Source organism: Mesoplodon bidens (assembly GCF_964165515.1).
Source record: "Mesoplodon bidens genome assembly, chromosome: 12".
Lineage (NCBI taxonomy): Eukaryota > Metazoa > Chordata > Mammalia > Artiodactyla > Ziphiidae > Mesoplodon > Mesoplodon bidens.
The window spans coordinates 43587117-43612104 of NC_138168.1; the positions used below are offsets into that span (position 1 = coordinate 43587117).

General features: G+C 44.9%; 1 protein-coding gene across 4 annotated transcripts in view; it reads left to right on the forward strand.

Annotated features, from left to right (window-relative positions):
* FOXO3 (forkhead box O3) overlaps positions 1-24988 on the forward strand; it is a 121635-nt gene that overhangs the window by 91678 nt on the left and 4969 nt on the right. For 3 of the 4 annotated variants that reach the window (XM_081251005.1, XM_081251003.1, XM_081251004.1), the window contains exon 3: positions 9098-10533. The exons of the other annotated variant lie outside the window; for it this stretch is intronic. In XM_081251005.1, the coding sequence (XP_081107131.1) occupies positions 9098-10498 (1401 nt within the window). In that variant the 3' untranslated portion in view covers positions 10499-10533. The remainder of the gene's footprint in view (positions 1-9097; positions 10534-24988) is intronic. 4 annotated transcript variants of the gene reach the window in all.

The window sequence follows — 24988 nt, forward strand, 5'->3', positions numbered from 1 at the left end:
GCTGGCTGGACGGTAGATCTTACCATCCTCTGTGCTCCCTGCACGTCACCACTTCAGTTGTCATGGTAATGCAGACACTGGGGCTAATGCTGTTTCTGGGTGGTATTACTATAACACGTCAAGGCCAGGAGGTCTGAGTTGTCTCAGCTTGGCTGTCACAAAGCTGATTGAGTTTGGGTATGCCTTGTACCTCTTTGGTCTTCAGGTTCTTTCACTGTAAGGTTAAGGCTGCTTGTTACTAGGCGGGTTTCACAGCCCTCTCCGTTTTCCACAGTATTAACTTTTTACTGAACTTCCTGCCCTGATGATCACTTATATAATGCCATGAAAGTGATTAGACTCTAATGTATTCCTGAATTCTGGATGTGTATTCCCAGTGCCCTTTTATTCTCTCCATTTCCACCCACAATACAGTTTCAAACTGGAAAAACTTGGCAGCTTTATTTTTTTTGTAATCTAAGTGAAAAGTATGTTAATAATAAAACTATTTCTGTTCCACTTTGTTCTACTTGGCAGAGTCAGTTTCAAGAAGGTGCTGAAACTTCTTGGTTTTTAACCCTTTGACACATACATTTTGTGTGTCTAGTCCTGCATGGTCTTAAAGGGGAGTTTAAGGTGTGTGTTTGCCGAGCTCCTTGTGGGAAGGGGAAAGGATTCCGTCGCATCAGGATTCAGGCCTGGAGCAAGAGGGCAGGGGTGGCCAAATGCTGCAGCCTTGACCTGCGTTCTGGAGACTGTCTTTCTGTTGACTGCACGCCCTTAGTTGCTGCTTCCTCGGGTGGTGGGGAGGAGGACACGGGTCTGGAAGCAGGGGGTTCGGGTGGGGGGGAGGGTGCTGCGGGGAGTGGGTGTGGGCAGAGGGCGCAAGGCTGCCAGGGTTCTCTGTGTGCCGGAAGTGCAGGTTTGGCTGGGAGGAATGGAATGTTCCCTCTTGCCCTCCAAGAGCAGAAACAGCTGTGGAAGGGCTTGAAAAGATCGCTAAATGAAAAAAATTGAAAAGTTAATATGAAAATAAAACCCACCCTGGAAAACCCAACAAAACTGTCTGTAATTGTGTGGTAGCTCTTTAAGAGAACTTTCTTCCCATCTAGGATTTCTTTTTCAATTGGGGACAGAACAGATTGTCTGCCTAGCCCTTCCTCCCCTAAGAAAGCTTCATGTATCTTGGCTTGGGTAGGAAATGGGTTCATTTTGTTGATCACCAGGTTATTATTATTTTATTCCTCCAAATGAGGGGCCAGAACCTGCTGCTTACTGCACGAAAACGTGAAACAACTGTGAGTTTTCCAAGGAGACCTCTGCGGGTAGAGGATAGTTGTCAGCAAGTTTAACAGAAATCTTGTTTCTAGCTGGAAATTTAATCCTTCAGGCAAATTCCCGACATTATTTATTTTAGAACGTCATATTTTTAAATAAGTCCCTTAATGGTTTGAACTTTTAGTGTTTTAGACAAAAGTAAGACTGGAGCTAGCCTGGACCTTGTCTTACACATCAGGGTTGATTGTGCAATCCTGTATGTGAATGTTTAAGTTTTCTTCTCTGTCTGAAGACACGGAAGCTGGCATTCCATATAGTCGGAAATAGGAACTCACAAGTCTGTTTTATGCTATCATACTTGGCATACTTGCTTTCGAACAAGTTAGCCCCCGAGTAGATAAAGTGTAGTAGAAGAGGATAAGCCAGCTAAATGTCTAATGTCTAATAAGAAGGACCAGCCCTGCACACTTCTCCCTCGGATGGTGGCACTACCTGGCCCTTTGCAGTATTCCCTCCCCCTCCCCCTCCCCCACCCAGGGTCTTTGCAGTGAGTGCAGTGATGTAGCGTTTTGTACAGTCGAGGAAGGAGAAACTGTGTGATTGTTACTGAGGCCATCTGCATGTGTACTTTGCTTCTCAGGGAAGTTCATTAAGTAATACTTTGCTGTATTCTTAACCATGGAAGCTAATAAGTACCTCAGGATTGGGGTCTGGCTTTTTCAGTGGTTATTTTTATGCAGTCTATCTTTTTGGCATTTTGTTTGAAGGACAGTCTGTTATAAAAGAGATTATGTGAGGTTTCATGGTAATTTGGGGAAGATTCTGAAAATTACAGGGATCAATTATGGTCCCAGCCCATTCCTTCTTCAGCCTATATCATCAGTTCCTACTTTTGGAAAGTCCACTTACCCTCTTTTCTGTCCATGTCTATCCATGCTGGGTAGAGAAGTGGCACAGAGCAGAATGGGTGACCATCTACAAGGCAGTGCAAGGTCAAGGACCCTTCCCCCCCCCCTTTTTTTGAAAAAAGATATCTGGACCCCAGTTATTTGATAAATTACTCTTAATTCTCCGTTTTACTCTGTACATATAAACACAACTTAAATCTGTGAGCCCGATTCTCATCCTTATCTTCTGAATGGTGGAAACTTGGACTTACAGAACATCTGCTGTGCACCAGACCTGGGAAGACTGGGAATCATTATCTTAGAGTCTCAGCCGGTAGAAATGTGAGGGGGAAATTCCAGTGATTCTTAGCTCTAATTGCACATTAGAATAATCTGGGGAGCTTTAATGAGGTACCTCCCCACGCCTTACCCACACCAGTCTTTATGAGTGAGTACTTAAATTCTCCCCAGGTGATTGGAAGAGGCAGCCAGGACGGAAAACTGATGTGTAAGAGAAATCAGGGCATCATCCAGAGAACTGCCTTTGAAAGGGCCCGTCATTATAAATCAGAGGCATCTTCCCAGGCCCTCTCCTGAAGCTGTGTCTCTGTGTTGTTCTGCTGTGGCACACAGTCCCCTGGGTCTCCCCAGGACTCATGGTTTCCATTGGGCTTTTCACGTGACCTTTATCATCTCCTGTTCAGCAGCTGCATATATTAGGATTCATGCCTTTGGCAGCCTCATTTTGAACTGTTGGTGCCAACAAGTCAAAGCAAGGAGACCTACTTGAAATGCTGGTCCTGTGTGCAAGGTAGATGAGTACTGGATTTAAAAGCAGTGCCTTATAGATCGTCCCCACTGAAATCCCTCGTGAGGACCAGGGCAATGCCTGCAATCTGCTTGGTGGGAAGCAATGGGTCTGGCTTGGGAGTTGACAACCATAATTCATTTTGAGACAGCAAAAAGAGAGAGAGGGAAAGGTAGAGGCCTTTAAGAGTTAAATTACACAACTCCCTTTTTATTTTTAAAGTCAGTGGATTCCTTATTGCCGTTGCTGAGAAAGATAAATTGATACCACATGTTGCTTCCAGACAAAACCCTCTCTGTGTTCCAGGGGAAGCACATGCAGCTGGTGTCTGGGTTAGTGGGCAGTCTTTACAAGGTAAACATGGGTTGGAAGGGGCTGGAGCGGACACAGGGTAGCAATAGTTGGGAAATGACCAGCTACTCCTGAGTGGCACAGCACCTTTGAAATACTTTTAAGAGTTTGAAATCTCTTCCTGGAAGGAGCCGCCCTCTCACCTTCTGGCTTCAAGTATATGATGCACGGAAAACAGTAAGTGAGCATTTGTGACGTCACTGCTTCCGTACGTGGGATCTGACACTTGAGAGCCTCTTTTGTGCGTGGCACTCGATGAGTAATTTGCGTGCATACTTTCATTTAATCTTCCCAAAGATCGTAGAGTTAGACAGAGAGGGTGTTTTATCCCCGTTTTATGAAAGGGGCAACTGAGGTTAAGTCAATTGCCCAGGGTCACAGGACACATGCCAGGGCCACGACTCCAGCTCCGACCTGGCTGACGTTGAAGCCTGCCTCCCTCCACTGGCCACATTAAATTGCATGTGTGAATTACCCACTTTGTAAATATTGGTGGAATACTTATTCATTTCAGGCAGCTTCTCTCCGACACCTAATCTAATCTAATCTGTTTGGGGTCCATCTGTCTTCACAACCAGTTGGCATAACTGTAGAGAATGTGCACTTTAGCATTAGGGATAAAGGTATCTTGCATTAGGAGACTGTCTTCATTTTAGCAAGAAAAAGAATTACCGGATTCCGGTGAAGACAGTCATCTTTTATGCTGATTTCTTCAAGGAGGGCCAAGCAAAGGGATCTCCAGGCCCTGGCCCACACGGCCGCAGTCAGCCCAACTGTGAAACGTGAGTTCCAGCAGGCGGCCTCCTTCACGTACCTGCACACCCCTCCTCGAAGGATTAGGCCACTAATGGCAGCTGCAGTCACACAGGACAGGTTTGCCACCTCTGTTACTAATTACACTTAATGTGTTTACTGCCCCAGTGCAGGCCTTGCTTCAGTGTAAATCTTTTTGTAAAAGAGAAGATCGACATAAGAATACTCTGCGTCTCATTTTTATCTCTGCTCTCTCTTCAGAGACACTGTGTTACAGTTGCTTTCGGGGTTTTCTGCATCTTTGGGCCCACGTTGGAAAAAAACTGGCATATTTGTCTCTGACAAAAGTTTCTTCCTAGAGATGTTTGGTTTGCTGTAATTCATCAACCTCTGGATTTCTTAGTAGTGGATTTAAATAACCAGAACTATTTACAGGGTTTTGGGTTGGGGTTAGAGTAATTTATTGGCTCCTTTAGTAACCAACTGTGATGACAGAATGGCCTGAGCTCTAGCAATGGGAGTCTTGGTTGGTTATATTTCCCTGATCACCTTAGCCTTAAGGAAAGCACACCCGGCCAGTTAACAATGGCCTGCCTCACGGTGTATTTCAAACTGTGTATTTAGCTGTGATTAGAAAAACCGCTCTAGTCCTCTCAACACATTCCCCCTTTCCTGTCAGCTCTCAAGCCCCAAACTAATGTTACATCTTACAAACTTAGACTATCCGGCATGACAGATGAACTAGTGGACAACCATAGAATATTTCTGATGGTAGTTTTGTAGTTTAAAATGCACACAGTACATTGGAAACTAATTTAGAGCCACCAGTGAAGAGGTCTTTAGAGAACTTAAACTACAGATCATAAGAAGATTTTATAATTGGCTTGTCTCGTTTTATAAATTCCATGTCTTCATTCCTGGGATTGAGGTGAGGGAGGGGCGGTTTGAAATCTTACAGAAATCATACCACCATTAACTTCCGTTATCAGGGAAAGTGCTGGGAAAACGTTGTAGTTCTGATATTTTCTCTGGCCTTTATTCACCTTCTCCTGTTTCACCGAAATTTAGTTAGAGAACCTGGTAATTAGAATCATGACCTATGAGGCAAAAAGGCAGAATACATTTCTGGTATCTGACCATATTAGAGTGAGGGGCATTTGAGCTAGAAATAGACAGAGGGGCCATATTGACTGGCCTTTGTCAATGCCCCCCCTCCCCTTCAGATTATGGATTTTATAAACGGAAGGCTGGGGACTGTGAGGATGGTGGTGACACAGGTTTTTGTGAGGATGGTAGTGACACAGGTTTTTGTTTGCGTCGTCTTAGTAATGGAACTGGAAAAACCTGTCCGAGTGTTGGGTTGTAGGTAATATGCCTTAGGGAGATGTATTCTGCCACTAGTAACCTCTAAAACAAGAATTGAGCCAAGATTGGACACTGAAGCTAATGACCCATTTAATAAGTTGGGTTTTGTTTCAGAATCTAAGGGTAGTTTATATTGGTTTGTATGGTAACCACTGTCCTCTCTTTAGGATGAATGCTACGATGGCCACCTTGGTAAAGAAACAAATGCGGGCTATAGGATGAGCCTTTTCTTTCAGGCTTGCTCTTCTAAAGACTTTCTTTTAAAAACATTTTTAGGAAAGACCTACCAAATTATTACCCTTAACTATTTCACAAACAAAATTATAGTCATAGGATTGTGCCTTTGTATCCTTCTTCTTTCTTGAATGTTTCTTTTCTTTTTTTTTTTTTTTTTTTTGCGGTACACGGGCCTCTCACTGCTCTGGCCTCTCCCGCTGCGGAGCACAGGCTCCGGACGCACAGGCCCAGCGGCCATGGCTCACGGGCCCAGCCGCTCCGTGGCATGTGGGATCCTCCCGGACCGGGGCACGAACCCGTGTCCCCTGCATCGGCAGGCGGACTCTCAACCACTGCGCCACCAGGGAAGCCCGAATGTTTCTTTTCTTAGATGTCAGCACAGATAGCATGATGACTTCTGTCTAATTTGGTGACAGACCTGGGAAAGGTTGCAGAGGAAGCATTGGAGTGGAGTTGGGAAAACAAGTTTCAGTTTTGGTTCTTATAGACACTAGCTGTGTGACCTTCTGTAAGTTATTTAATTTCTCTCAGTCTGAGCCTTCATATATATGATGAGGGCACCAACTTTGTGCAAGTTTACTAGGAGGATTAGAGACGAGGAATCTAAAACCTCTGGCCCAGTAACTGACGGTGCTGTAGTCAGGCAGGCTCTCACTCTTCCCTCTTGCAATTAGGGACCTGGGCCCTGACAGGCTGTGGTTCTGGTCCTCCGTGTGGGTATTCCAGCCCCTTTACCACAAACCCCTACAGAAGCTTAATTTCTCTCTCCAAATTCTAACCAATGGTAGCTTGTAATTTTATAAAATTACCCACATACATTGTTGGGGTTTAGAGTTGTAGAAATAGATGACCATTAGAAAATCCATAGAGAACATTTTGGAGGTCTCTAAAGTGTTTCATTTTCTTTCTTACTTGGTTTGGAATTGTGAGACTAAAAATGCATTAAAAAAATCTCCAAATGCTTTTTAAAGCGGGGGGGATAACTGGGTACTTATGATTGGTCATTGTTAATTCTGGATGTTGGTATGAACTCTTTCCAAAATCTAGAGCAAAGGGGGCTGGCCAGGGGAGGGGTAATTCGGCTAGTGTCTACATTGCCCCCACAGAGCTTCAGGACCACCCTGTTTTTTCAATAAGAAGCTTGAGTTTAAGTTTTTAGTTAATATATCTAGTTGTCTGAGTACTCAGTAATAGAACCACCTTGCACTTGCCTGCTTTTTGAACCCTGCAGAGTGAGTTTTAAGAGCATGCTTCATATCTTTATTGAGAAGGTGTTTTACTTTTTAAAGAAATGTGATTTCTGAACCATTCATAGAGATGCCATTATTCTTTTAAAAACCATAAGGGTAAAAGGGAAGCAGGATATATAGTCTCATGGGCAACATTTGTCTCATCAGATACTCAGCACGTTGCCTGTTTTCTTCTCTCAAACGCGTCTTTGCAGCTGTTGTAGAAATGCCGAATTATGACCCATGGTTGGTTGCTAATGCTCATTGCCCAGCCGGAGCCGTTGGGCATCCTTGCACGGGAACATGTACATGGGAAACACTCTGAGTATTTTGGGTTATTTACGTATGGTGAAATCCTGCTCACTTTCTATGTTTAAAAACATTCTGGTAGGACACATGTATTTGTATCTTCTACATAAATACAGTTGGTGATTGCCAATTTTTTTTTAAACTACCGTAGCTTTAAAATGGTTTGTGTTTAATAGACAGCAGCAGGCAATATCTTCTGTCTTTTTAACTTGCAAATAAAAACTTATCTGGCCTGCAGGTGCTATTCCAGGTGTGGCAAATGCCATCAACTCCTCTCTTTTACTGCACATGAGGCATTTTCAGATTAGAATGAGCCCTCCCCAGGCAATGACCCTGTGCTTTATAATAGCAGTAAGAGTGCCCTGACTTGGTAGCGTGACTGGCTCCTGAAGTATATTATCATATATCATCCTTACGTCATCCCTATCAGGGAGGGACGGTTTGGATGTTATGGCTGTAGTGGAGAAGAACTGAAGTTGTTGCAGACAGATTAAACGATTTGCTCAGGTCACATGGTTGATCGGTGGCAGAGATAGGACTGGATCTGGGTCATCCCTGTTAACTGGGCTTATCTACCAAGCCAGGAGGATTCTTGCAAGATGGGTGCAGTTGTGAGGTTTTCGAGGATATTTTGCCCTTTTTCTTTTCTTTTTTTAAATAAACCTTTCAGTATAGAATAGTTTTAGATTTACAGAAAAGTTACAAACCTAGTACAGAGAGTTCTTGATGTTGGGTATCCACATCAAGTTTCCCCTGTTGTTAACATCCAATATTAGTTTGGTACATTTGTCACAACTAATAAACCAATGTCGATACATTATTATGATTAACTAAGATCTGTGCTTTATTCAGATTTCCTTAGTTTTTGCCTAGTATCCATTTTCTGTTCCAGCATCCCATCCAGGATACCACATTATATGTAGTCATCATGCTTCCTTAGGCTCCCTGTGGATCTGCTGGACAGGCATTTTAAAATATTCCTTATTTGGGATTTGTCTGCAGTTTTTCTCATGATTAGACTGGCATGATGGGTTTTGGAAGGAAGACCACTGAGGAAGGTGCTGTTTTCATCACATTATATCGAGTGCCTGTTATCAACCTGACTTTGCCCTGTTGATGTTGGTCTTGATCACCTGGCTGAGATGTCAGGTTTCTTCACTGGAAAGTTACTCTCCCCCACCTCCTCTTTCTATACTGTACTCTTCGAAAGGAAGTTATTGTGCTCAGACCGCATTGCCTTGAGGAGGGAGTGTCTGTATAAATTATCTGGAATTTTTTTGAATGGGAAACTTGCCTACTTCTGTCGACTCAGCAAATCCTACTTTACCATTTTTTTCTTATGCTTGTGAGACAGGTGTGAAATTGTGGCAGGAGGGGATGGAGTCGTAGAAAGGATAGGTGACAATTCACACCAGTTCTGGGTTCATAGAAGTGGTTAAGAAAAGGTAGATGATGCCTCTGTACTAGAGGAGGAGGGGACCAAAATAGAATAAAATAGCCCCCTAAGTGATTAATTATCCTTAGAGAGCCAGGGAGGTTTATTGCAAAGTGCAGGGAGAAATGGTGTGGTAATACATTATAAGTGTGAACTTCAGTATAGGAAGTACAATTGCAGAAAGGACAATGAAACTTGGGAATTTAAGAAAAACAATGCCAGTGAGCTCCTACATCCCCAGCATTTCCTGGATATGAAACCATCTCCCACCCTCTAAATATGGAGCTTGCCATTTTCAATATTGTCATTTAATTCCAAACCAAGGAGGGTCATGCAAAGCCTTTTTTTTTTTTTTTCTTAGCCTCTGAAGTTGCTTTAAAAAATGAATCTGATTAGTAACCGTTTCTTCTGGGTGCTCAGTTTGGACCATTCTGGCTCATCTGCATTGTCCCTTCTCTCTCTGCAGAACTCTATCCGGCACAACCTGTCGCTGCACAGCCGGTTCATGCGGGTTCAGAATGAGGGGACCGGCAAGAGCTCATGGTGGATCATCAACCCCGACGGGGGGAAGAGCGGGAAGGCGCCCCGGCGGCGGGCCGTCTCCATGGACAACAGCAACAAGTACACCAAGAGCCGGGGCCGTGCAGCCAAGAAGAAGGCAGCCCTGCAGACCGCCACCGAGTCAGCAGACGACAGTCCCTCCCAGCTCTCCAAGTGGCCCGGCAGCCCCACGTCTCGCAGCAGTGATGAGCTGGACGCGTGGACCGACTTCCGCTCACGCACCAATTCCAATGCCAGCACAGTCAGTGGCCGCCTGTCCCCTATCCTGGCTAGCACAGAGTTGGACGACGTTCAGGACGATGACGCGCCGCTCTCCCCCATGCTCTACAGCAGCTCGGCCAGCCTGTCCCCCTCCGTCAGCAAGCCGTGCACCGTGGAGCTGCCCCGGCTGACCGACATGGCGGGCACCATGAATCTGAACGACGGGCTGGCCGACAACCTCATGGACGACCTGCTGGACAACATCGCGCTCCCTGCGTCCCAGCCGTCGCCCCCCGGGGGGCTCATGCAGCGCAGCTCCAGCTTCCCATACACCACCAAGGGCTCCGGCCTGGGCTCCCCCACCAGCTCTTTCAGCAGCACGGTGTTTGGCCCCTCGTCTCTGAACTCCCTGCGTCAGTCTCCCATGCAGACCATCCAAGAGAACAAGCCAGCCACCTTCTCTTCCATGTCACACTATGGCAACCAGACACTCCAGGACCTGCTCACGTCGGACTCACTCAGCCACAGCGATGTCATGATGACCCAGTCGGACCCCTTGATGTCTCAGGCCAGCACCGCTGTGTCCGCCCAGAACTCCCGCCGGAACGTGATGCTTCGCAGTGATCCAATGATGTCTTTTGCCGCCCAGCCTAACCAGGGGAGTTTGGTCAATCAGAACTTGCTCCACCACCAGCACCAAACCCAGGGCGCTCTCGGTGGCAGCCGTGCCTTGTCAAGTTCCGTCAGCAACATGGGCTTGAGCGATTCCAGCAGCCTCGGGTCAGCCAAACACCAGCAACAGTCTCCTGTCAGCCAGTCTATGCAAACCCTCTCGGACTCTCTCTCAGGCTCCTCCTTGTACTCAGCTAGTGCACACCTTCCCGTCATGGGCCACGAGAAGTTCCCCAGCGACTTGGACCTGGACATGTTCAATGGGAGCTTGGAATGTGACATGGAGTCCATCATCCGTAGCGAACTCATGGATGCTGATGGGTTGGATTTTAACTTTGATTCCCTCATCTCCACACAGAACGTTGTTGGTTTGAACGTGGGGAGCTTCACTGGTGCTAAGCAGGCCTCATCTCAGAGCTGGGTGCCAGGCTGAAGGCTCACTGAGGAAAGGGGAAGTGGGCAGAGCAGGTCAGTGCCCAGTGCTATGGCATAGTAATAACAGGGGCAGTGGGGGACAATGGCTTTCATTTACGTGGTGCACAGTAACCTGGCTCCCAACCAGTTCATTCTGAGTTGTACCAGCAAAACAAATAGGGCTGTCAGGTGCCCCTCCCCACAGTTTGCTGACAGCTCAGGAGTTTTACTGCCAGTAAAAAGAATACACATTCAGAGGTTTCATTTTTCTTTGTATCCAGTCACCCTCGCTGACCTATGACACAGGTCCCCCTACTGGATGGATGGATGAGGATAGAAGGGATGGGAGGAAGGGGACCTTAGGCCACACAAACATCAAGGTTAAGGACGTGGCCAAAGGACTTTCTTAGGCTCTCAGGTCCAGCACTGCCGTTGTCCATCTTCGATGCTACGGTTTCTATATCTTTTTTTTTCCAGCAAAGTAACAATTTTTAGGTGCTTCTAATTTGACTGTAGACTATGCTTTCTGGACTCTTTCATACAGGAGTATTTCCACCAGAAGCAAGATCTGTTAGATTCTTCACCGTTAGTACTAAGCATCTTTATTAGCACTCAGCATCTAAGCATTTAAAAGAGCAAAAAGAATTAAATTGAAAACAGAAGTTTTTAATGTGAGAGAGCACTTACTCACGTGCTTCTTTTTCCCAACGTATAAATGGTGTCAGGTTCCAAACGGTGACAAGAGTTGTGAATGGCGACAGAGATTTTTTAAATTGTGGCATTTTAATTCTGTTGGAACCAGAGAGATCATGCAACATTATGTGGCAAGAAAAGAGAAACATTTGACTGGAATCGGAAGTTGAGGGTTCAGTTCCACTTCTACTGCTTTCTGGTTGCTATTGGGAGTGTGTCACTTAGCCTCTGAACCTCAATTTCCAGTTATATAAAATGAGGATAATAGCCCCTGTTACTCCACAGGGTTATTGCAAGAATCAAATGCACTGAAGTGTGTGATCATGCTTTGTAAAACTGCAGTGGGCTGAAGTATGTGTGGTGTTATTAGGTACACATACTGACTGACACATGAGTAAGCAGGGAGCCCAGAGAGGTTAAGTGGTCTGCCCAGGGTCACACAGCTGGACCCAGAATCCCTATTTCTAGAATGGCTTGAACCATAATCGTTCTTCCTAATTATCTCTAGATGGTAAAAATGAGAAATGCTCTGAACCAGAGCCAGAATAGTAGGTAACACACAAGCTTGCCCCAGAGCTCTCCTCTTCAGGTAGTAAGATGAGCACTGGGGTCTTCTGCTATAACACATTTGTACCCCAGACCCTCCCATGTTCAGGGGCTCTTTTTATGCCCCAGTTCCTTTTTTTTTTTTTTTTTTTTTAATATCAGCAAGCTACTTACAGTCTTCTTTAAGTGTTGTGAAAGAGAAATGGGATTCAAAGCCATAAAAAGCTGAGCCTTGTTTAACCCTCTGCCCTGGTGAAGGAGTTATAAGGGTCTCCTGTGATGAGCTCATCCCGTTCATGGGTAGTTGTCGAAAGTGGAATGTCGAGAGTGTTGTGATGCTCAGCTTCTCGGCTTTCCCAGGCAGAAGCAGGTCCCTAATGGCACTCAGACATCTGTTTCGAGTCATTTAATAGCCCTTGAGATGGTAAAAAGACTGCAGCAGAAGCTAAGAAGGGTGACACACTTCCATACTGCCAGAACTCGGACTGGTGGAGACTTGCCTTGAGAAATTTAGATATTTGGCTTTTAGAAGAACAGTTTGTCTTCCTTTAAGAAGAGGAATATGATTGTGGCTTCTGAAGACACAAGTAGGTTTTAATTTTGGTTTGGTTGTAAGGAGTCCACTTTCTAGTTCATTGAAAAGAGTAAGAGAAGAAAATGTGCTATCAATTTTTGTCTTATTTTTCAAGTGTAGGTTTTCCTTTTAATTGAATAGTAGACTTTTCTTGTGTGTGTGTGTAATTCTAAATGACGGTATAAAAATATTTTAAGGGAGGGCTTCCCTGTGGCGCAGTGGTTGAGAGTCCGCCTGATGATGCAGGGGACACGGGTTCGTGCCCCGGTCCGGGAAGATCCCACGTGCCGTGGAGCGGCTGGGCCCGTGAGCCATGGCCACTGAGCCTGCGCCTCCGGAGCCTGTGCTCCGCAGCGGGAGAGGCCACAACAGTGAGAGGCCTGCATACCGCAAAAAAATCTCTCTCTCTATATATTTTTTAAGGGGGATTTAAATACTTATGTTTAAAAATATATATTTAGTGAATTATTATTTTGATAATAAATAACTGCTTTTAAGATTACACGTTTTATCATTATGCCTTTTTGGAATCTTAGGGTCATTTAGTCACCTTTTTCTCAAAATATTTTGGGTGAAGTGTTTTTGAGGAGATATTTCTTAAGTAAAAAATATGAAAAGTCACCAAATTTTCCTGAAAGTAAACCAGCTCAGTATGACCAGAGCAAGAGAAAGAAACATCCTGAAGACCGTGAAGGGTTTTGTAGGAGTCTGGCTTCTGGCTTTAGGATTTCCATTTTGCTTTGGAATAAATTGCTCCACTAAATAGCCAGGAGCATGTGTGGCCTAATGTATATTCTTTACTTTTACAGTAAACTTGTGGCTATTGCTTTATTGAAGATTCTCCTGAATTCACAAAACAGGCCTCGGGTCACAGTCTCAGAATTCACTTCTCCCAAATTAAGCACCTCAGCTTCCCAAGACTTGTTCTATAATGACTTTCTTGGTTTGACTTTTTTTTTTTAAGCCAGTAGTTGTGGTATTCTCTAGACTCATTTACTGCCTTGCTAACCGAGGGTCATGTGACCCCGAGTGGGCGCCGGAGCCGTTCTGTCCAGTTGACAGACAGTCTTGCTGGAGAGCTGTGGTGAGATGCTTTTCTGGAGGGGTGGGTGTTTCACACATGTCATTCATTTTAGACCACGTGTGAAATCCTTTGACCTACGGGTCTATCTGGAAAAGGAAAGAATAACTGTACCTCTTTGTGAGTGCCAGCTACTGGGGTATGAAGGGCACTGGCTTCTCTCAGGCACTGGGGAAGCTTGGTGTGCATGTGTACAGATTGGCAGCAGGCATGGCTGTGAGCAAGTGTGGTGGTTTCAGGGCTGTGCCTCCAGTAAGCCCTCCTGAGTTGACATGTGTCTGTTCTGGCAGGAAAGCAGCGTCAGTTTCACTGTAGTTTTGATGTCCGAAGATGCCTAAGTTCACATGCTTTTTCGTTCATCTTCATCTTTTGGCATTTGGAGACCCCATTAGGGAGCAGCCCCATAGTTAGTTGCGTTTTAAACAACTTGATGATTAGGATTGGAAAATGCTAACTAGGAAAAGCCCAGGTGGAGAGGAGAGAGGTAGTTCTCTTCCTGTCTGTGCCACTGGCCATGTCACTGATGAATCTCTTAGAATAGTAGGTTTCTCATCTGTCAAAAGAGGACAGAATCAGAGAGTTGTTTTTTGTTTGTTTGTTTTTGGGTTTTTTTTGTTTGTTTAACCAATAAGATTTATTTTGTTTTTTAAATTGAAGTGTAGTTGCCATACAGTATAGTGATTCACAATTTTTAAAGGTTATACTCCATTTCTATTTATTATAAAATAGTGGCTTTATTCCCTGTGTTGTATAACATATCCTTGTAGCTTATTTTATACCTAATAGTTTGTAACTCTTAATGGCCTACCTCCATCTGGCCCCTCCCCTCTTCCTTCTCCCCACTGGTAACCATTAGCTGTGAGCCTGCTTCTTTTTTATTATATTCACTAGTTGTTGTATTTTTTAGCAAAATCATAGAATTTTAAGCGTACATAGTATGTATAGTTTTAAACCTGAAACCTAACATTCTGTCTGTGAAATTGCCACCATAAGGGATATGTGATGATATGGAACTGTAAAGGAACGGTGGTATACTAGTGTGGCAACAGCAGGTCCCGGTGTTGGAGGCCGTTGAGAATTTAAATTTAGGCTACTTCCCAAAAGGAACAAATCTTTGATACTTGTTGGACTGATGTTTAAATGCTGTGATTCCATTATGTCTTTAAATATTCATGTTGGGGGATAGGACTAATTCTAACCAAATACAGACAATATTATAGGCTACTCATGTGATGTTTTTTCTTGATGTACTGATAGATATTTCCATTAGGGAATATAACGTGCGGTACGTACTGCGTGGAGAATGTACTCTGTTACTTGCACTTGTGAACTGTTGTCTAGTCTTTGGTTATAGTGTGCTAGCCTTAAGAATTCTGTACCTGCAGGGGTCTTTATTCTTACTTTTTAAAAAACCCAAAGTCTGAACTGTCATTCACGGAGAGAATGGCTGTCTGGATGTTTCTAGTGTTGACAACAGTGAAAGAAAATTGACAAGAGCCCTGAAAAGACGTTTTCTGTGCAGAGGCTGGTACACTCCTTACATACACCCCTTTCCCTGGAAAGCAGTGACATCCAGCACTAAGGCTGCTCTTCCTGGGTCTGTCGGGTTTTTAATGCACCTTTGCTCACCACTGGCCAGCCTGCTAAGCATGGGGACAGAGCCTGAGTGACTGTTGCTCTTCATGCAGTAGCATTTGTAGATGGCTTTCTGGAAGGTCTCTTTTGGCCACAGAGCTTGTGTGGAACATAAATAAGTGGAATGAAAATCACCAGAATTACTACTGGAACTTCGTGTACACTTTAAGCTCCCATTAAATGCTTCTTTTCAGAGTGTTCATAATGCTCAATATTCAGCATCTTATAAATAATGTTTTCTGTAAGTAGAGTCTTCCCCCAGGGGCCTGCTTCTCATAGGCATACCTTTCTGTATAGAGATGGGAGAAGGGGGCTTGTTGGGACCTGCCTCTGTGCCATGGCCAGAGAGGTTGGCCTGTCAGCGGTCCCCCATGGCCCTGGGGCAGGTAGAAGGATGTTTGTTCACTGCTTTCTCTTCCCGACTTGGAGACACGTGTCTTAATGCTGGATTTTCATTCCAAGATGGAGATTCCGCACCTTGCAAGAGACTTCACCATGGTTTTGTGGGATGTTCATTTAATTTGAAAATACTGCTTTCCCCCATCCTCCAAATTGTTTTGAAGTTTAAAATTTTAAAAACTAAAATGAATTAAAATTTTGTATTGTGAACTAGTGATAGACACTTCAGATATTTAGAGGTCCCATGGGTCGGTGTTTCTCAAAGTATTTCACAGAATACTCAATCCTCAGGATATTCATGGCTATTAAGCGGAAAGTAGATTCTGTGGTCAAATGTCTGAGGAGCGCCATGTTAAATAAAGTTGAATAGGGTTGTTTCCTGCAGGACTTCTCAGAGCCTTAGAAGTTAATATATGTTATGAACCTTCTAGGATCAGATTGCAGTGTCTCCTAAGTTTATCTGACATCTCGAATCAAATCCTTCTTCTCCCAGAAACCATAGGACCAGTGTCCTAAGGAACCCCCTAAAGAAATCCTGAAAGAGGTCAGCAACTTCTTGAGAACTAGGGATTCTTTGCCCTTTTTCCTCTTGATTCTTACTGGAGCTTTTTGTACGACCTTGTCATACATCCAGCTTTTCTCAGCCACAGAGTGGGTTCTACTCTTGGATGAGCTAGCTGCCTGGCAAAACGGTAGGTCCCACGTTGGTAGAAGTGCTCAGGAAAAGTCTGAATTTATTAAACAAAATTTGTTTATTGAGTACCTGCAGTGTGCTGGGCACAGGGGATAGAGGAAGATAAAATAGGGTCTCACCCTCAAGGTGTGCATGGCCTGGCTGGGGATGGGGTGCAGTGGTGGTGGTGACCATTGTCCCCGAGGAAAAAACTGCTTTCCATGCAGGGGTGGAGCAAAGGACCCATGGGGCAGTGGCAACCTTGCATGCTTGGTTTTCTGGGACAACCCTGCTTTTTCAGATGTCCTGTTCCGTTATCACGTGGTCTGTTCCACCTGTCTTTGAGGGATAAAAACATAGGCTCCATGCTGATAGGGCAGAGTTCAGACTAAATCCAGATGCTGGTTCATGTTAAAAGCCCTGCAGGAGACTTGCTTTTATGTTTGATTTCTAGAACTGGTTCATCATCACAGTTGAACGTGAGCCAGCCACCCACTCCAGGATCACTGTCCCTGGGGCTCTGCTCCGAGGGGAGATGTGGATTTAAAAAGCCTCCCCTGCAGCCCACCCCAAGTTAAATAATGTCTTTGTGGTACAGCAGAGGACCTATGAATCTGTAGCAGAAGGCTGCCATTTTTATGGCTACGTGTCATTGAGTCAAGCCACTCCATTTCTCTGAGTCTCAGTTCGCTTGTCTGTAAAATGGGGCTAAAATGAAAACCTACCCCACAGAGCTCTTGTAAGGACTATCTCTGATATGACCTAATGTCCTTTGTCAACTTTTTAAAAAGTTACTTAATGTTTATTGTTATTTAAAATGGTTCCAGAGGTTAATGCAGAATTAAGGAAAGCACCAAGCCGGTCTTACATTGTTGGCACAAAGAGCAATTGCTTTCCTCAATAAACTAGAATCAATTAGGTTTCTTTTCATTAAAAAGGTATAGCACTTGCCTGTTGTGTGAAACCTTTGATGTCCCCTAGAAGTCCTGCCTGCCACTTCAGGGGTACCCAGGACAGGGGCTATATTTTCTTCCACAGACAGATTGGGGAGATTCATATATGGTACCCAGGGTGTTCCATTAATATCTTTAAAGGATTGCCTGAGAAAGCCTAGCTGTCTGGCCTCCGCTTTCTTTCCTTAGGGAGGCCGTCATATCCACTCTGTGCTGAGGGGGGGAGCCTCGCCCTGCCCCGTTTCTGCTTCCTCAGAGTGGAGCCTCTTCCTGTTGGGAGGGAGCCTGGAAATCTGATCTTCCCTCTCCACTGCCAGGCCACCGTGGCCACACAGAGAAATAAAAAGCGGCTCCAGTTCTCCTAGGACTTCTTGGGAGCAGAAAGATTGCCACACAACGAATGGCAGGATGCTGGCAGTGGTCTGGCCATGGATCCCACCTCCCCAAGAGCTGGTGGTTTACCCCCCCTCCCCGTTACTGGCTAACGTGACACAATTTGGAGTTCAGAAAATATGGTCACTGTATCTTTGAGATCTGCCAACTAAGCTCAGTGAAAACCCAGAGAAACTGGGCTGTTCTTCTCCAGGAGCTTTCCTCCCAGAGAAGCAAGACCAAGCCTGGAGCTGAAACACACCACCCAGAAGAGCTACTGCCCACTTGGTTGCAGGTGTTTTGTTTTGTTTCTCTTCCCAATAACAGATGTGAACCTTACTCTGTAATTCTAGACTTTCCTGTTTTTTAATAACCTCTTTTTTTGCTAAAGTCTATGACATTCATTTGTTGAAGGATGAGAATTACTTAGTCATGAAGCCCTCAGAGCATAATTCCAGTGTTTCTAAGGATAAAACTTTAACTGCCAGTCCTGGTTTGATTGACGGTTTGCATATCAGTATGTTCTCTCTGTCTGTCTCCCTCCCTCCGTCTCCCCCTTCCCCTCCCCTTTCCTCTCTCCTCTGTCTTTCTCTCTGTTGAAAGACGTCTGGATCATAAGGTTTTTTGTTTTAAGTATTCATGTCTGTGTAGAGTGTTCAGTTTGACTCCTTAGTGGAAATTAATGGCCAAGAAGAGGCCAGAAGTTCTGAGGTTGAACTTATAAATTAATTTCCACTGGGCTTCTATTTCTGTACATGCCACTGTAATTAATTGGAACTTCCATTGATCACTTGTGTCTTCAGAAATGATTGGAAAGCAATAGAGCCCAACATAAGTAATCAGAAAATGTGTGTTGACTGATAGACCTGTTAGAAGGTATCCCTTAGTTGGTAGTGTCCCTACCGCCAGAATGCACTCGCTGCCCAGCCCCGGTCAACTCAGGTTGTCCTGCTGGCTGAGGTCGGGGTGGGGGGTGGAGAGCCGAGGTGGGGAGCTCCCAGCACGTACCGCCACCCACCATGTGGATCCACCTCGCTCCTGGGTCTGCACTCCCACCGGACTGCCGCCCTCAGGACAGACGGGCCTTTGTCTCTGTCGATTTTGGAGCCACCCTTGAGACCCTCCTTTCAGTTCCTTCTTGGTTTCCTTCCTCTGTTGCACTGGTGTGGTTGCTGCCTCTTGGCTGCCATCTGTGTTACCTGCATGTCCTGGTCATACCTCACAGGTGGATGAGTGGTTTGGACTATTTGTGGAACTAAAATAGCTGATGTTGTATTTTCGATTTCAGAATCACTTTTGGAAAATTTAGATGGTCTTCAAAACCCTGCATATCTAAAGCAGTAAAAAGAAGACTTTGGAGACCCCCCCTCTTTTGTGCTTGGTAGCCGGACCCTTAGATGGGCTGGAGCATTACAGCCACACTTGCACTCAGTCCCAAGGGAGGTAGGGCATCCCAGCCCAAAGGGGTAGCTGCACACTCCCAATTGTCCCCATACCTCCTCTAGCCAGTAAATGCAGTGAGGAGTCACACAGGATGGGGCCACACCCAGTAAACATAAACATTGTGATATTCAGGTCATGGTTTATGGCTCTAAGTATTTCCTCCTGGAAATACTTATTTCCTCTAAGTATTTCCCTTGTGTTTCTAAATGGTGAATCACTTTAGCAGTGACAGCAATTTGAGAGTTAGAATAGCGTGACTCTTAATTCGGGGAGCTGGTAATAAAGAATGGGTTTGGTAGGATGGCAGAAGGTAAATTCTTTATTAAATACTATTTAAAATTTTATTTTAAAAATAAAATTATTTGGATGTTAAAACTATGCCTTGTATTGGTCCTTAGGAGGTTTCATCTTATACGAAGTATGAGTTTTTTCTCATATTCTTCTGAATAAAAACTTCATCAGAAGCCATCCTCCTCCCAAAAGGGGATCATTAAAATTCTAGGTCTTGTCCCATAAGCAGTAGGTACTGCTTGGATTCAAATAAGATTAACTCTTAGCAAATGGAGTCGGTTTAAAATGCTTTGTGGAAGCTGTAAGGCTTAAAAGGGTGTTAAGCATTTGAATTGGCAGAGGGGAAGAGAGGGCTGTTCCAGGAGTTGTCTCATTCATTTATTCAGCCAACATTTATTGTGTGCCTCTCCTCTGTTTCAACTTTCCAGGCTACTTGGGACATCAAGAAAATGTGTCCCTGCTGGAATGTGCACTTCTTGTGGGTAAATACCATGTCTAAGACAGTGCTCTTGAAATAGTAGATGCTCCGTAAGTGTTTGGTTTGATTTGAAGGCTTTGCTCTGCCCTCAATATATTGGGACTTCAACGTGTATGGAAAAGTAACCATTCTGGGCACTATGTGATGAGGTGCCAGAAGTGGCTTAGGAGTTTAGCAGAGGACAGCCTGGGGCGGGTGAGGCTGGAAGAGCCATCTGGATGTTTGGATGGGGAGAGCAAACCAGGCTGAGGCACTGAACCTGACCCATCGGATCAGCAGGAGTGGGTGTTAAAGCCGGGGTAAGGACAGCGGAGCCAGACCCCCAGGACTCTGCCAGCCAGGGTTTTGGAGTATTATAATTAAGGCTAAGTAACCATGCATCCAGAAAGGATCCAAAAGCCCCTTAAAGTCTTTTGCCTTAAAAACAGTTCTTTAAAAGATTGTAATCCAGAACTTTGCAAGTTGTTCCGTGTGGTTTGAAAATCTAAGAATCTTAAGAAAATAGGAAATCTCTGCGACTTTGCTCTTGACAGTAAACTAGTAAGTATCATATTTCTGCTATTGCAGTCACCATATTTGACTCTGGATACACAAAGAATATTGGTCACCATAATCTCTGCCCCAAAATAAAGACAGAGACAGGACATTCTTGAACTTGTATGAATCATCATTAATCCCTACAGTCTGAGCAGCAGGAAGTCTGCGTCTCTGTGCAGGTCACTCCTGCTCTGTGTCCCTCAGCTGTGAAGTGCCAGGGTGGCAGCTTCTCTCCTCTTCCTGTGTTTATCAGCACAGCACACAGGCTGGCTGGAAGGACAGTCCACACTGGATCCAGGTCCTGAAGCGTCCTGCAGGCGACAGCTCTTCAGTGGCCTGTCGCCAGCCTTCACGGACAGGCTTCAGCTGCCACCTTGAGAAGCCCAGCAATGACAGGAGGTAGCTGAAAGCAGTGCTTACACAGGTCAGGCTTTTACACAAACTAAGTCTAGCTGAGTGTCTTTCCAGTATCTTCCTGAGTGTCACCTTTGCCATGAAAAGTTTATTTTAAGCTTCCCTGTAACATCCCACGTTCTCCATAAGTACTTACTTGCCCCTTAGAAAGCCTGTGAGCCGCCCTTCCTAGGAACCTGATTTTCCTTCAGGGAGGCTCCTCAGCTGTGTACACATTTGGCCAGAATTTCCATACCTGTTTTCTTTCCCCTCGTAAACTATTCAGCTTCTAAAATGGCAAGTTGACAGCATTTGCTAAAATGGATTTTTATAGAGCTGCACCTCCTAATTCCCCTTCTTGGGCAGTCTTGGAGGATGGCTCTGTTCGGCCAGCCTTGCAGGCAGAAGGCTGCATTTTAATCAGCAAGGCCCCTGCAGTCCCTGAACCCCAGGTTGGTTTTCATGCACTTCCCTAAGTCCTCGTTATCACCCATTCCAACCCAGAAGATTTTGAAAAATTAACCAAATTAAGCCAAAGTGTCATGCCCATTAGGTGTTCCTTGAGCTGCTTCGTGTTTAGGCCGTGAAGATGAGCTCCGAGGGAATTGCTGCCATTTTGGCTCTCCAACATTGGCCGTGCCTGCCTTACCCAAGCCCTGCAGAAATGCTGTTTTTCCTGGGGTGACACCAACAGAAGCTTTGGATGCTGGCAGTTGGTTGTGGCCTGTGATGGACTGGGTGTCCCTCAGACCCCTCTGGGGGGAAGTAGAGATGGTGGCAGGCAGGCATTTCTTTGCCCTCTACTCGGGTAGAAACATTCATACTCTGAAACCCACACCTGTTCTCTGAACTCCACCTGAAGTTTCCCTGTCAGATCAAGCGAATATCAATTCATTTCCTTTTCTATCCTAAACGTTCCATATTTAGTTCCCAGCTTGCCCCAGGGGTTGCAAGTTTGGCTTAAATTACGTTTAAAGAGTGAGGAAAGTGATATTTCACTTTAATTTTGAGTTTCAGGCAGACTTTCTTCCAAAGATCTTTCAGTTTTAGCTAGGAAAACAGTGGATAACCTGTATGGATTTGCAGATAGGAGAGTTTCATCCCTGTGGCTCTTTTTCCTTCCCTGTCATATTTGGTATTGGGGTCCTGTTCCTTTCCTCTCTGCCAGGAAGATGAAAACACTGCTGAGAAATCCAGATTTGTCACAGTGGCGTTGAGCTGTGGGAGGACAGCAGTAGGAACATTCATGTTTTATTCCCAGTTTAAAGTTGATGGGGGTTGTTACGTTTTGTGTACAGTTTCTTGGAGGTGTTGCCCTTTCTTAGGACATCATGTGAGTTAGTGGTGATAATTAGGCAGAGACTTGTCTTCCCTACAGATACCAAGATTATAGAAGGACTTACTCTCACCAGAGACCAGATGATAGCATCTACAGATATTTTTAGGATGGGCCTCATCATCTGGTTTCCCCATTTCATTTTCCCTGCATCAGCCTGATTTCAAACTTAAGTGTTGGGCAGGGAGAGAGAGGGAAGAGATTTTTCTCCCTGTTAATGAAAGGCGCTGATGGGACGGGACAATGTTTTCCTATTTATTGTTAGTTGGCCCATTGCCTAGGAACTGTGAAGTGATATAGCTGTAATTCCCGTCCGCTGTAGGCTTCTTTTTCCTTCCAGAAGTTTTGCTTAATCTGATGTTTTTAGACTCATAAGGGCATCAACCTACACACGTAAACTTCACAGTTAACTAAAGCGTCTTACTTGAAAGAATGTCAGAGTGGTGAGAGCACCATTCAGAAGCAGGGAACTTGTATCCAAACTAAGTATCCTTAAATCCCATTACTTAATGTGCTCCCTCAATTTTTTCAGTCCTTGATGGAGTCAGATAAACATGTGCAGACACTGAGCCATCCAAGAGAGGTTAAAAGTCTAAGGCAGTCTAAGGCAGATGAGGGGCCGCTTTCCTTGTGACGATTTTTTTTTTTTTTTTTTTTTTTTTTTTTCCTTGTGACGATTTTTAATCGTAAGGTCTTCCTAGTGAATGGTGAATCTGGTGTTCCTCTTAGAAGGGTGATTGCATTTCCTTTCTGTTTTCACAATATTTTACAAACAAACTGTTTGCCTTCTATCACAGAGAAGCAAGTTGCCTTTCTGCCCTGTGGAGTGGGGGTTTCTCTGTTAATAACAATTTGTCCTCTGTGACAAATTTAAACCTCTAAACCTGGGCCTGGCGTCTCCCAGTTGAACCGCCAGGCACAGGCCATTTCCCGTGAGATCTCGGGGGAGCTCAGGATGTAGTGCTGCGAGGGGCCCCAAGCCCATTCTGCAAAGAAGGAAAGAGTGACGATCAGTGCATTCCCTCGTTAGTGATGACGTTCCCTGAAGATTCTGGACCTTTGGGTGAGACTGTGATGGTTGTTGCTCTAGACTGCCCACTCTGGCCTCCTGCCCCTGGTTTCAGGGCCGATGCCCTATTCTGCTTAGAACGATGCCACGTTGGGGGTTGTAGGTGCCCTCTGCCTTCTGCCCTCCTGTGCTGACCCGGCGCCAGCATTAGAGCAAGCTGCGCGTTCTGCCTCTGTACTTGGAGAATGAAGTGTGCCGCCTTCCCAGCATGCACTGGTTTCTGTGGCTGAATAATGAACACCAGAGGGAACCGGGGGATGGGGTCTGGATTAGGTAATACTTTACACCTTCTCTCTTGGCACTTACAGTTAAGTCAGGATCGGGACTTGGGGACCATAGTCACTTGATGACTAATTGCCTGGTGATCTTAGGTGGTGGTTTATTAAGTGTTACTGTGAAGGAAGGAACCAAATCCCCTCCCAAAGAACCGTGTCTGCACCCTTGTTTCTTCATGCCTCAGGGGTCCCAGGGAGAGTAGCTAGAATAGCACTGGCTCTGGCAGGTTAAATACCTCACAGATGCTGAGATCTGATATCTGTTTCATTACCTTTTCTCCATCTGAAATCAACAAGCCATTGTTTTATAGTCTAGGACAATATTGTCTAGTATCATTACAAAGCAAAGAATACCTTCAAAAAAAGCCATCAGCCAGGGAAACGAAATACTTGGGGAAGGGGTGGGAAGAAGGGGCCTTTTCCTGTTTTACTGTCTCTACCTCCAATAAAACAACCTAAGTGCTTCTATTTGGAGCTATAGCAAGGGTAATTATGACCGTAGGTATGTAATATTACGAGTACCAAGTCCTGCTGTCTTTGTGAATATTGGTGGTGAGAGGTAAGATTGCCAAACAGTCCAGCCACAGAACAGAATTGTACACTTGTGAAACCTCCAGGTGAATTTAAGATAATATCTTTTTTAAAGGAGAGAGAAGCAGATGTACGTAACGTGTGTGTGTGTGAGAGAGAAAGAGAGAGAGAGAGAAAGAGCTTATTGATGCATTTTTCATTACTTGTTCACCTTATCTGGTGAGAAGATCCTGAGTTCATGTTGCTTCCCTACCACTTTTCCATTTCTTGGCCTAGAGCCATTTTTTTCCTACCATGACAGCTGACACTGTCTCCATAAACAAAAGGTCTTGAGGCCTGTCATGTCAGTTCTTTTAGCTACATCTCTATGAGTATATATATATATATATTTTTTTTTCTTTTTTTAATTCTCTAACTTTTCCGGACTCAGTGGTCACAAGAAGTCTGATAAGATTTGTGTAAATTCAGATGCTTTGAGAGGATTTACCGTTTGAAGGTGGCTGAGTGCATAATAATAATACCAACAATAATAGTGTTGTTAATTTTTAAAGGGATGTTTTGTGCGAGGTTTTTGGGGCCATATGTATGCGTGATATAATTGTTTTTCCTCTGCAGATTTTTAATATAAAAAGCAAATTCCTAGGACATCCCACTTAGAGATTACTTCTCCTTTTATAGTGAGGGAAGTCAAGATTACTCCAACCCAGCAGTGCAGACCGATGAAGCCTTTGTGGAAAGTGGCCATTTCCACTCCCCTGATGTTGGGATATCAGTGAGAAGGGTGGCAAGCAAGGTCACTTAGTCCTCATAGCTGGGGGAGGGGGAACCAGAAGAGCATAGCTGGTCTGCTTGGGGTGACCAGCTCCCCTGGTTTTAGCATGCAAGTCTCGTGTCCCAGGAAGCCCCTCAATCCAAATATCTAGAGTAAAACCCCATCTGCGTCCCAGGCCTCCCTAACTTGGAAGGGCCGGCTGAGGCACCCCGATTTGCCTCGCTTTGTTAACCTCCGCAACCTCTGCAAGTGAATGGCCCCGTTTCGTCGAGGCTTTTTAACTTGAGGGTGTTTTGTTATCAAGCACAGAAATAAGGTAAGTGATCTCCAGGCTTTGTCCTTAGGTTTTCAGCCCTTTGAAGCTAGTGCAGCAGAACAGCTTGACTTGCAGCACCCCTGGCCCAGAGGCGGGTGAGGGACGGGAGGCTGAGGAGACGTGACCTGGAGGGCCCACTGCT